This window comes from Mastigoproctus giganteus, chromosome 7 (genome assembly GCF_048544385.1).
Source record: "Mastigoproctus giganteus isolate SK-2022 chromosome 7, ASM4854438v1, whole genome shotgun sequence".
Lineage (NCBI taxonomy): Eukaryota > Metazoa > Arthropoda > Arachnida > Uropygi > Thelyphonidae > Mastigoproctus > Mastigoproctus giganteus.
This window is the reverse complement of record NC_143581.1, coordinates 66,143,381-66,157,355: the sequence shown is the minus strand read 5'-3', so window position 1 is coordinate 66,157,355 and position 13,975 is coordinate 66,143,381. Positions and strand designations below refer to the sequence as shown.

General features: G+C 39.8%; 1 protein-coding gene across 2 annotated transcripts in view; it reads left to right on the top strand.

Annotated features, from left to right (window-relative positions):
• The window catches only part of LOC150082970 (uncharacterized), a 92,081-nt gene that overhangs the window by 31,746 nt on the left and 46,360 nt on the right, over positions 1-13,975 (top strand). For both annotated transcript variants that reach the window (XM_090376946.1, XM_090376947.1), the window contains exon 2: positions 3,790-3,985. In XM_090376946.1, the coding sequence (XP_090233072.1) occupies positions 3,790-3,985 (196 nt within the window). The remainder of the gene's footprint in view (positions 1-3,789; positions 3,986-13,975) is intronic.

Below are 13,975 nucleotides of genomic sequence, written 5' to 3'. Positions count from 1 at the left end.
GGTTAGGCAGGAGAAGGCAGATTACGAGAAATCTTTGGCAAGGGATGCAAAGAAAAACAGCAAAGAGTTCTTTACTTATGTAAACTCTAGAAGGAAGGGAATGAATCAGATTGGACCACTTGATATCGATGGGTCAAGTGTTGATGATCCTGCTCAGGTAGCTAACAAACTAAATGAATATTTTGCATCAACATTCACACATGAGGAGTTATTTAGCGAGGGGAAAGCCAGAGGTGTATTCAACTCTAGCAGTAAGCTAGAGAATCTTGTAATAACTGAGAGTAAAGTGGAGGAGAAATTGTTGAAGATAAACACAAGAAAGGCACCTGGGGTGGATGGGATCTATCCAGTTATATTAAAGGAGACAGCAGAGGAAGTAAGCAAACCCTTAGCCATAATTATGAGAGCTTCCTTGGACTCAGGGGAGGTACCCACAGACTGTAGATGTGCAAATGTGACCCCAATTCACAAAGGAGGATCAAAGGCTGACACAAGTAATTATAGACCTGTGAGTTTAACTTCTGTTCCAGGAAAATTAATGGAGGCACTAGTTAAAGAAGCACTGCAGGATCATTTAGACAAGACTTCAGTTATAGCTCGGACACAGCATGGTTTTGTTAAGGGGAAGTCTTGCCTGACCAATTTGATTGGATACTATGCTGCAGTCACAAAGGAACTGGATGCAGGGAGTAACTTTGATATTATATACTTGGATCTTAGAAAAGGCTTTTGACACTGTTGCACATGGAAGACTGTGCACAAATTGGAGCAGTGTGACATTGGAGGCAAATTGCTGCTGTGGATAAAGGGGTGGCTGAGGGGGAGAAGACAGAGAGTGGTAATCAATGGACACTGCTCGTCGTGGACTAATGTTATTAGTGGAGTCCCTCAGGGCTCAGTGTTGGGTCCATTATTGTTTTCTGTATTCATAAATGATATTGATGATGGTATCCACCTTTACTCTATGCTGCTGAAATTTGGGCGTCAGCGGCACCATCAATAAAGAAACCACTCTTTGCCACAGAATTCTGGCTCCTAAAGTGGGCCAACAGGAAGCACAACCTTCCAGCTCTGATTCATACCACGCAGCTTGCCAACTCTCTCGGGATTCCACGGCTTCCCACCTTAATCGACGACCAACGCCTCCTAGCAACAGTCAAGATGATAACAGGCATAATCGCAACACCTTCATTCTGGGATACCTGTGGCTGGAGGATTCCCCCTGCTGCCCTTAGGGCCAATCCCGAGCTCTACTCACATTCAGCGAGACTCCATCTCTCGGACAGGTTCCTCCCTCAGCAGATGTTCAAGCAAACCCAGGCACTTGACGCCGACCTGAACAAATTCGCTGTTGACCGGACTTACAGGAAAAAAATTACGTCTACTAGGACTAATCAGCAATGATATGTGTACCTTGCATCTGTTCCCGTCTGATTGAGCTGGTGCTCTTATCTCGATGTTAAGCCAGCTCAATCAGACCTAACTCTCGTAAGGAGTTCTCTCCTTTGTATAAAAATATGTTTTCTTTTGTAAAATTACCTGTTTTTGTAAATTAATTGTTCTATTTTCCCGGACGTTTCGGGATTCTGTAAAAATGTAAACCCCTGGCTTTTTGGCCGTGAAGGGCATTAAAGATTATCTCTCTCTCTCTCTCTGTATATCAAGCTTAATGTCAAAGTTTGCAGACGATACAAAGGTAGGCAGGGTTGTCAAGGACACTACTGACATTATGCTGCTGCAACAGGATCTGGAAAGGTTGAGCAGATGGGCTGAGAAGTGGCAAATGAAGTTTAACATTGACAAATGTAAAGTACTACACATGGAAACAGCAACCCCAGAGCAACGTATCAACTCTGTGGTACTACACTGACAGTGGTAGAGAATGAAAGGGACCTGGGGGTGGTTGTGCAGGCAGATATGAAGTTCTCTGAGCAGTGCAGACGGGCTGCAAGAGTAGCTCATGGTGTATTGTCAATGATATATAGGAATTTTTCTAGCAGGGATAAGGAGGTGATTATTCCCTTGGAAAAGGCAATGGTCAGGCCACACCTAGAGTACTGTATACAGGTCTGGAGGCCTCATTTCAAGAAGGATGTAGAGCTGCTGGAACGAGTACAGAGAAGGGCAACAAGATTAGTGAATGGAACAAAGGGGTGCTCGTACGAAGAAAGGCTTAAGTTTTGCAAATTACAGTGTCTGGAGACTAGGCACCAGCGAGGTGATCTGATAGAGGTGTATAAAGCTTTGAATGGTTTGAGCATGCTCAATGCTGATGGGATTCTTCCTCTCGCTCAGAATAATCACCTGAGAGGGCATAAATTCAAATTGAGGAAAGACAGATGTAGGATAGACGTGCGGAAATTTGCCTTTAGCCAGCGGGTGGTTGGTTGGTGGAACAGACTTCTATCCCTTGTCTTGGAAGTTGATAGCCTAAATAAGTTTGAGGCTCAGCTGGACAGGTATTTTGAACAAACAGAGGGGTAAAGTGGAAGTGGATTCTTTTTTTTTTAATTTTTTTAAAATTTTTTATGTATTTATTTTTTTTTTTGGCTGATGCTGCATAAGCTTGCTTTCTTGCATCAAATGCCTCTACTAATGCTAATGCTAATCATGTAGCCCACCCATTTGAGTCCAGTTGATCTTATTCTACCTAGAATTTTCCTTTGTTCTTAGACATGTCTTAATACTTCCACATTTGACACTTTTTTAGTCCATTTAATTTTTTCTATCCTGCGCCAGCACCACAGCTTGAAGGTCTCAAGTCTCATTTTGTCTGATCCACATCATTAACAACTGAATCACTATACATTCTCACTTTGTCAGCATAAGAATTTTTATTCTCTGACTGTAAAAGAGGAAAAGGTTTCCTTTTCCCTTACCAGATCATCAAATAATGCGGCCCTCAAATCAAGCTCCTCTGTTTTAGCCTTCGGTTTCTCTTTGTCTGTCAACAATGCAGTGGTGATCACCTCCATGTTTACCTACTTATCTATACACGGAAGTTAGACACTGCTTTGGTCACCTTGCTGGACTTGCTAGTTGTTATACTCAACGACCTGTTTTTTTAACTTGGTCGATAACTCATAGATAGTTGAACCTATTTTTTTTTTTTTTTTGGCTGATGCTGTATAAGCTTGCTTTATTGCATTATTTGCTAATACTAATACGCTAATTTTATTGACCTTATCTGTGATATGGTCACAGATTCTTTAAATCAATGAGTCACCAGTGGGGGGAATGAGAGTAGTTTATGTTTCTGTGTTTTGTGCATGGTTGTTTTAATTTATTAAGAATTTGTAGTCTGGTTTAAATAGGTAAAAGGCAGAAGAGGTTTTCATACACTGTTGACTTCAAACTGTTGGTTGAAAATTATGCCAAAGAAAATGAAAATAGGTTAGCTGAAAGACATTTTGGCCCTCTTTTAAAAAAAAAAAAACCTTTAGTCGTAAATTTGTATTTCAGAGATACGCAATAAAATAATTTTTCCAAAATTCTTCCGTTAAAATCTGAGCTCATCTTAAGGCTGAGTGCATTTTACTGTCTAGCAAATATGGTACATAAACATTTTTTTTTTTTTTTTTTTTTTTTTTGTTTGCTTGTCACAATCTGATTTGCATATTTCATATGTTCTCCTTATAAATTTTTAAAGTTAGAAATGATACTTCATGAAAATTTTACTAGCAGATCTCTTGATTTTCCAGTAGTTTCTCCTTACAAGGATTTATCTCCTAAAATTAAGATTACTTTATTGCTTCTTGCAGCCTGCTAACTTGTCCATTTTTTATGTAGTTCATGAGAGTGATGAAAATCTTCGCTATGTGGAACATATTGAACATGTGAAACAAGCTTTATTTCCTGGAGCTGCTGCTCCTCAGACTCTCCCTCCCAGACTCCGTCTGTGTGTCAGATATGTGCAAAAGGAATTACTAGAATTGCAGTTCCAGAAGAATAGAATTTTGCGACGTCAAAGCGAACTACTATATATGTAAGTAATAAGTTTCAGTTTATTAGTTTTGATTCAATGTATACAAAGTAGCTGTTCTTGATTCCTATGCCCGACTCTGGTACGCCCTGCAAACCCTTATCAAGAGGGGCTTACATTCTCTGTCTCTGTAATACTGTTTATGTGAAGACAAACAATATTTCAGAATAACACAAATTACATCAATGAAAATGACAGGCCTTACAGAGCAAACAGGTCCAGATTAAGGGTAAGATAAGTTCCTAAAGCTCTAGTCAGAGGAGGGGCAAACAGTAGTGGGCAGGGGCAGTCAGAAAGGAGATTTTTTTTTTTTCAGTGAAATATTGGTATCCAATACAGAAATCAAAAATACATGTAGAGTACTGTATAAATAAAAAATAAATAAATTTGATTAAGTATTGGTTAAGACATTAAATGCAGACATTACAGAAAAAAATTGAAACATGGTGCCACTCTGATATAGGGAATGAAGAATTTGAATACTGCAAGTATGGTGCATACAGAGAGGATGTGCATGGCCCTCTGTCTTGACAGAACTACAAAAAAAAAAAAAAAAAAATCATCTTAAAATCAAATTTCCACTGATTTTATTTGAAACAAAAATATAAACAATTATAATGGCTGTAGTATGAGATGTGGCCCACCCACACTCATAGCCCGTCATTCATAGCTAAATGCACATACTGAAGAGCAAACATCACAGAACCAATGTTGTGATTCCATTACAAAAATGGTCTAGACAACAAATAGCCTAATATTGAGCAAGATGGGTCCTGGCACACTTTCACACACCCTGTATATTCAAGTACATTTTTATGTAATAACTGTTTGTTTTAAAAATGAATAATTTAAATTGTAATGTAATGTGTGTTCACTTAGTTAAGCATTTATTTAATTACTCAGGAGTTTGGAACATTTTAAATTGGTTAGTTTCAAATTTCACAAAAAAGAAAGCAGCACCAAAATTTATTTTGCACACAAGTGCAAAAATACCTCAGTGTAGGCTTGGATAAGCAAACCCTTAGCCACAACTATTAGAGCATCCATGAATTTGGGGATGTTCCTACAAATTGGAGATGTGCTTATGTCTCCTATTACCTAAGGGGGATCAAAAGAAAGAGTGAGTAATGAAGATTTGTAAGCTTGACTTCTGTGCCAGGGAAAATAATGGAGTCAGTGGTTAAAGAAGTAATGCAGTATCATCCTGACAGTAATGCAGTTATATGGTAATCACAGCTTAAATTTATTAAAGGGAGATCTTATTTGGACAATCTGGCCAAATATAATTTCCCTTTTATAAATCCACTATGAGGTAGTTTCCAAGCAATCAGATACAAAAATTAATTTTGACATTTCTTACTTTGATTCCGTAAAGCTTTGATACAGTTGTACATGAATGATTGCTGTACAAATTATAGCAGTGTGGAATTAGAGACAATTACTGCTATGGATAAAGGGATGGTTGAGTTGTAGGAGACAACTCAACCATCCCTATGTAATTAATGGCCACTGCTTTTCATGGACTAATGTTATTAGTGGAGAACATCAGGGTTCAATACTGGGCCCTTGAAGAAGGCATATCAAGTTTAATGTCTAAATTACTATAAGTTAGTATTAGTAATGGGGAAATGATACAAGGAAGCATCAGCCAATAATAAAAAAAAAAAAAAAAAGAAAACCCTTCTATCCCCACCAATAGTTTGTCTAATTCATCCTTAAGTTTATTCAAACCAGCCACTTCCACAATACCAGATGAATGTTTTTTCCAACAATAAACTACCCTTTGGATGAAAGCAAATTTCACACCTATCCTGCAACCATCCTTCCTCAAGTTCCCTTATTGTGTGTATGTCCCCTTAATGTCTTTTATCTCAGGAAGAGTATGGTTGCCATTAATATTGAACTTAATCTATTCAAAGCCTTAAACACCTCAATCAATTTCCTTGCAGGTGCCTAGTTTTCAGATGCTGCAGTTTGCAGAACTGAAGCCTTTCTTGCTAAGAGTACCTTTTTCTTCTCCGTTCACTAAACTTGCTGCTTTCCTCTGCACTCACTCCAACAGATTCACATACTTTCTAAAATGAGTTTTCCAGACCTGTATACAGTAATCAAATGTAGTCTAACCATCACCTTATACAACAGAATAATCACCTCCTTATCTCAGCTGGCAAAATTTCTGAATATCACTGACAAAACCCCATGAGCTGGCCTAGAAGCCCATTTGCATTGCTCAGAGAACATCATATCTGACTGCATAAAGACTTGCCCCAGGTCTTTTTCATTTTCCACTAACCTGAGTGGTACCACACAGTTGATATGGGATTCCTGGGACTATCTATTATGCAGCATCATGCATTTGTCAATATTTAACTTCGGTTGCCATTTCTTAGTCTATCTGCCTAATTTTTTTAGTTGATACAATGGAATTCTCTGAGTACATTAACCGACCTGACAACATCTGCAAACCTTGACATTAAGCTTGATATGCCTTTATCAATATCATTAACAAACATTGAAAAACAGCAATGGGCCCAGCACCAAATGGGTCCTTGAGGTTGTCACAGACATTCTCTCAAATATTCCAGACAAGCTGTACTTGCAACCTGGAAGTCCAAAACACTGATGGAACTGATATTTGGGTGACATTCAAGTCAAGTGGACCCAATTTTGGCGAAGTCCGGACAGTCTGTGACAGTCAAATCCTTTGCTTGCACCTTCACGATGGTGGGATTGTTAGTAACCCTGGGTATAACCTCCATGCACATGCACACTGTGGGTGACCACCCAGGTGGTCACCCACTGTGCATGGATCGAGGTGTGACACCCACACCACATGGAGGAATGCCACCCCTCTGTGTTACCAGGCAATACTAGGTGGTAAATGACTCTCCTCAACCGGTGAAATACCACCACTTTGCTTATTGGAGGCTTCAAGTGGTAGAACCCATGTTTAGTCTACAGAGCTAAGTACTGATCGACCCTTCCCCATCTCTTCCATCATGCAGTATGACTGATGACTTTTGAGGTTATGATGAACATCATGGCAAGATCCAATCTTCCTTACATTTCGAGGGTACAGCTCTAAAACGGTATTCCAGGGCGGCCGCTAGTTACTACACCAGACCGAACCTATTGGTAACTCTTTAGGAGGCTTCCTGATCAGCTACCTCTACACTGCCAGATAGTGACTGGAGGGAGTCCGAGTAATGTGTATGCAGGGGGGGGGGCATTGTCGAGGCCACATTATGTCAAGGATCTGGGTATATTCTTACCATGTGTACACCATATCCAAAAATTTCATTACTTCATACAGCATGTCCCATCCACTTTTTCTTACTATTGAATACACCATGAATTGTCAAACTAATAGAGTAAGCTTATTTACGAAAAGATCTAAACCTCCCAAACACTTCCTATTCATTTCACAAATATATGTGGTCTCAATTCTAATCTCAACCATTTCCACTTGCAGTCTGCCAAACCCCCATGTACTTTTTCAGACAGAATCTCAGTTATCGGTTGCTTCGAACACTGCTCATCTCAGTTGCCCAAATTATTCGCTGTATGATTCCCTTCGCCTGAAAGGTGGTACTTGTGCATATGTCCATTAAGATATTCCCTGTCAGAGACTTGGTAATTTGGAATCTTCTTGTTGCGATCTTCACTGGTTTAAAATCTCTCTACCTCATTGTGTCAAATTCATCTGTTGTCTCTACCATTCTCCCAACTCCACTAATCACTTGGAGCTCTTTGACTTCCTCTCTTTGCAACTTGACCTTCTCCAGTCCAACTTTCCTAACAGTGAGGTAATTTTCCGTTTTCTAGTCACACCTACCTAGCTGGTCGAGATGCTGAGGCTTTTGCAATTACTAATGACCTTGCACAGATTGTTCATTTTTTTTTTTTTTTTTTTTATGAAAACCCCAAACACGAAAGGTATCAAAACCTATAGTACTTAGTACCGTGCATGGGTTGAAGGAGAAATATGGGGGGAGGGGGATACCGGAAACTTTGCTCTAGAGACTAAACATGGGTTTCACCACTTCAAGCCTCCAATAAGCAAAGTGGTGGTATTTCACCGGTCGATGAAAGTCATCTACCACTACATTTACCTACAAGAATACCGGACAGTCCTAACCCTGCAGCCAACACGCTTGATCCTTTTCTCACAAACAACCCTTCTAAGTACACAGTCGAAGTGAGAGGTCCTTTAGGCACCTTGGTTCACAACTTGGTGATTGTCTCTTCTCCAATGGAGCCTTTATCTCATGACTATTCCCAACCTCGTATTGTTTGGCATTACAAGAATGCAAAATGGGATGAACTGCAAGATTTCTTTTCTTTTCCTTGGTCGGATTACTGTTTCAAAACTTCTGATGTCAACGTTTGCTCAGATTGTGTAGTGAAATTATTCTCGTAGGAATGGAATCCTTTATTCCACACTCCACTATAAAATCTCGTCCTTTATCTAAACCTTGGTTTTCCAATAAATGTGCTAAGGTTGTTCAAGAGAAGAACGTTGCATATCGTAATTGGCTTGTTTCCAAATCTTCAGATTCATTTTCTGCCTACACCAAAGCTCGCAACAATTGTAAAGCAGTTATTAATCAGTCCAAACTAGATTCACGATGCTAACAGTAGAAAACTTGCTTCTTGCTCTAATTGTAGCCAAGCATTCTGGTCTCTTGCCAAAGCTGTTGGCCGCAACTTTTGCCCTTCTCTGTTCCCACCTCTGTCAAAACCAGGTGTTTCTGTTGTCACTTCAGCCATGGATAAATCTGACCTGCTAGCATCCCCTTTTCCTTCCAACTCCTGTATCAATGATCTTGGTAAAACACTTCTCACCATTCCCAACACGCTCCAATGAATACCTCCTGTGGTCTTCCGTTAAAAGGATGTAACAAGGATTTTGATGAATCTTGATGCTAGGAAAGCTCCATGATGGTATTTCTCCACTTGTTCTGAAAACCTGTGCTCTTGAACTTACTCCTGTTTGTTGCCGCCTTTTTTCACTTTCTTATTCCAAAGGTGTTTTTCCTTTCGCTTGGAAATTTGCTCAAATCCAGCCAGTTCCTAAAAAGGGTGACAAATCCCTCCCACCAAATTATCATCCCATTGCAATTACTTCTACTTTTTCTGAAGTAATGGTGAAATCAATTAACCGCCAACTCTTAAACTACCTAGAAACTGTGTTTCTAGGTAGTTTAAGAAACTAGGTACTTTATGCCGATCGTGTTTGGTATAAAGGTCTCCTAAACAAGCTTCCATCGTATGGTTTGCCAACTGTTTTTTGCTATTGGTTATCCAGTTTTATCTCTGATCGCTCACTGAGGGTGATGGTAGATGGCTCTCTGTCTTCTAACTTTTCCACTAATGCTGGTGTCCCCACTCTTTTCCTCTTGTATAATAATGACCTTCTTCTATTGACTGGAAATCCCATCCATAGTTTTGCCGATGATTGCAAGTTGCATTCCACTTTCCATTATGAGAAACCTTGCCCTGCTCAATCAACTTCAACTTCTCGAATATCCGCTACCAATTCCGTAAATGCCGATCTCCAGGTAATTTTCCATTGGGGCAAATGCAACTTAGTTGATTTCAATTCTTCTAAAACTTAGTCTTGTCTTATATCCCACAAAAAGGATTCTTCTGCTTCTATGCTTATGTTTGGTGACACTCCAATTTCTAAGCAAAATGATATCTTTTTTGGGGATTACCCTGACTTCTAATCTCTCTCGGCACAAGCACATTACAAATATTGCTTCCTCTGCATCTAAAAAACTTGGTTTTCTCTTTCGCTCTCAGCGTTACTTTTCTTCCGAACAGCAGTTCACTCTGTACCAATCGCAAATCTGCCCTACCATGGAATATTGTTCCCACATCTTGGGCGGTGCCTCTAAAACCTATCAGGCTTCTAGATTCCATTCAGAAGAGGGCAGTTAGGTTAATTAATGACTTCTCTCTAACAGAGTGTCTCCACTCACTGTCTCGTAGACATTCTGTTTCTGCTGCATGCCTTTTCTACAGATACTTCCACAGGCACTGTTCTTCTGAATTGGCTTTTATAATTCCCTCTCTCTTTCAAAACAAGCCAACATCCATTTTCTGTCCAACTTCAAACTCACAGAACCAACTTTCATCTTCCTCGTTTATTCATTCAACTGCCATTTTCTGGAACAACCTTCCTTCATATGTATTTCCTGGAAATTACAGTCTACAAAAGTTCAAGTATAATGTCAACAAATATCTTCTTTCGTCTTCTCAATCTCCAACTCAAGCACAGTACTAAGTACTATAGGTTATAATATCTCTCGTGTTTGGGTTTTCATAAGAAAAATCGGGCATGACTGTGTTGGAGTATGGCCGGAGGAATTTTACTGGAACACACTACGACAGCGGATTATATATGTGTTGGGAAGTGTAAATAAATGAAAACAAGTTTAATAATCGATTACAGTTTTATTTATCATAGGTCTGTGATAAGAGAAATAAGATACAAATGGTAGACAAGATACATCCAAGTTTCTGGCGAAAGTCAGATCAATACAAGTGTTATCGACGTGGTGAAATCAGCAGTGCACTGATCGGGTCTAACGGTGGCAGTCCGCTGGGCTTTGGTGAAATTCTTGAAACTGTTCGATCACAACAAGTTTGGAATCTTATTGCTGTTTAGTGATTTTCTTCAAGCACTGCACAACTTGAAATCTGGAACTACTTCGCCTGGGAACGTGTTATGGAGCAGTAGCATGCGTTTTGACTTCACTGGCTTCAGGTCTTGACTTTGCAGAAACCATAGTCTGTCACACACATCGCATTTATGACCAAATGGATTGTTCACAAACGTGCTCTCGAAACGCTCACTCGCTGACCTCCGATGGTCTTCCATTGTCACCGATCTTCCGAAATCCACATCCATCTCGTCCAATCCAACTTCCGAAGCTGTGGCATAGTCACTTACGTCATTTACATCCATGGGTTTGTGCGCTGCTGTCAGCCACGTGCTGCGCCGCTTCCATGTTTTTTTTTGCTCCTGATATTTCCTTATTCGTTCCGACCCAGATATTGGGGTATTATTGGAAAGCTAACAAGTTGCTCTTTTCCGTTATATGTATTCGACATATTTCTGGCTTGCTTTCCGGCGAGTATAGGCGGACATTGTGAAATTTCTAAAATTTTTCAACTTCAATCCACACTGTCTTCACCAACATTGTATTTAAATTTAATTATTTCACATTAAACCGATAGATATTGACGAGAGCTGTTGATTGACACTAAAACGAGCATTGTACCACGACCGAGTGTCAAGTTATACTGGGGGAAAGTTTCCGAAGCACGGCGGATCCCCCACTGCCACGCGTGTGGTGCGGCATGCTATCTGAAGGTCACTGACGAATCTTTATTCCCTCAACTATCGAATGATATCGTTACACTCAACTTTTCGTCCCGCACCCCCTAGTAGTGAGCAGTTTCGCTGACCAAGTACTGGCCAGACGCACGTTTTTTCAGTGCTTTTCAAAATGTTAAAATTTAGTGGCGTATTTTGAATATTTCTGTTAAAATATCAAGTCCACTGGATTTCTATTGGGTTGGCGAGTTGACTTATGTTATTTTTGTGACATGTTTTTGTAATGTGCGGCACCTAGAATGTCAGTTCATCTCTGCCTCGTATCTCTGTGAAGAACACTACCACTGTAAAAGGGCCAGAAATACGTAGTGTATACTGCAATAATTAAAGAAAAACACCAGCCAAGGAATAAAAAATTTTTACTATAAATATAATAAAATAATGTGATACACTATCGGAAGACTAAAATATTACAATAAATTACGATAAAATAAACTACGATAAAACGTTAAAAATATACCGAAGCAATAAAATTATCTAAAATAAACTGGATTAAAAGTGATAAAACCTGAAGCTTTTGGAGACTGCTGTCTCCTTCTTAAACACTGTTTCGAAGACAGCAGTCTCCGAAAGCTTCAGGAAAGATCTACGCTGCTGGCTCATCACTGAAATTCGATTCACACTGCAAAACCAGGAACACGTCATCCTGGAAGAAGACAGCTACAAAGCGCTAACAAAATTTGCTCAGGGCCTTTTCAGTGAAGAGGCCTTCAATGAAGAGAATGCAAGTACCCATCAAAGCTGCCTGTAATCTGAAAAACAGTTTGACACCACTAAGGACCACCAGAACAAATCAAACCCGCAGGGATCCGACTTCATATCAGAAGGACCAAAATAAAATCACAAATGCACATCCAAACTGACTGGACTAAATAACCTCGGATGGGACCCTAACAATCTGGCAAGAGACCAGAATGCTCGGCTACCAATAGGGCAAGAAGCAAGTTTTCTACTCTTAGCCCATTCAAAATCAAGTTAGGACTGATTAATAAATGCTTTACAGTTGTTGCGAGCTTTGGTGTAGGCAGAAAATGAAACTGAAGAATTGGAAACAAGCCAATTACGATATGCAACATTCTTCTCTTGAACAGCCTTAGCTAGCACATTTATTGGAAAACCAAGGTTAAATAAAGGATGAGATTTTAAAGTGGAGTATGGAATAAGGGATTCCATTCCTACAAGAATAATTTCACTGACACAATCTGAGCAAATTGACATCAGGAGTTTTGAAACAGTAATCAGACTAAGGAAAAGAAATCTCGCAGGTGATCCCATTTTGCATTCTTGTAATGCCAAACAACACAAGGTTGGGAATAGCCATGAGATAAAGGCTCCATTGGAGAAGAGACAATCACCAAGTTGTTATCTGAGGTGACTAAAGGACCACTCTTTCGACTGTGTACTCAGAGGGGTTGTTCGTGAGAAAGTGTGTTGGCTGTATGGTTAGGATTGTCCAGTATTCTTGTAGGTAAATGAACAATCTGTGCAATTTGATTAGTAATTGCAAAAGCCTCAGCATCTCGTCCATCTGGGTCGGTGTGACTAGAAAATGGAAACCAGCTGGAGTTGTGAACATTAGAATCATGAAGGAAAATTGGACTGGAGAAAGTCAAGTTGCAAAAAGAGGAAGTCAAAGAGCTCAAAGTAATTAGTGGAGTTGGGATAACTGTAGAGACAATGGATGAATTTGACAGAATGAGGTAGAGAGATTTTAAAGCAGAGAAGATCGAAAAGAGGAGATTCCAAATTACTAAGTCTCTGACCGGGAATATCTTAACAGACATATGCATAAGTACCACCTTTGAGGCAAAAGGAATCATACAGTGAATAATCAACCGATAACTGAGATTCTGTGAGAAGAAGTACATGGGGTTTGTTTGGCAGACTGCAGGTGTAAATGGACATCGTCGAGATTAGAACTGAGACCACGTATATTTGTGAAGTGAACTAGGAAGTGTTTGGTAGGTTTAGATATTTTCGCTGATAAGCTTACTCTCTATTAGTTTGACAATTCATGGTGTATTAGCATTAGTAGAGGCATTTGATGCAAGAAAGCAAGCTTATGCAGCATCAGCCAAAAAAAAATAAAGTAAAAAAATAAATAAAAAATAACCACTTCCACTTCACTCCTCTGTTCGTTCGAAATACCTGTCCAGCTGAGCCTTAAACTTATTTAGGCTATCAACTTCCACGACAAGTGATGGAAGTCTGTTCCACCTACCAACCACCCGCTGGCTAAAGGCAAATTTCCGCACAACTATCCTACATCTGTCTTTCCTCAATTTGAACTTATGCCCTCTCAGGTGATTATTCTGGGCAAGAGGAAGAATCCCATCAGCATTGAGCATGCTCAAACCATTCAAGGCTTTGTACACCTCTATCAGATCACCTCGCTGGTGCCTAGTCTCCAGACACTGTAATTCGCAAAACTTAAGCCTTTCTTCGTAAGAGCACCCCTTTGTTCCATTCACTAATCTTGTTGCTCTTCTCTGTACTCGTTCCAGCAGCTCTACATCCTTCTTGAAATGAGGCCTCCAGGCCTGTATACAGTACTCTAGGTGTGGCCTGACCATTGCCTTTTCCAAGGG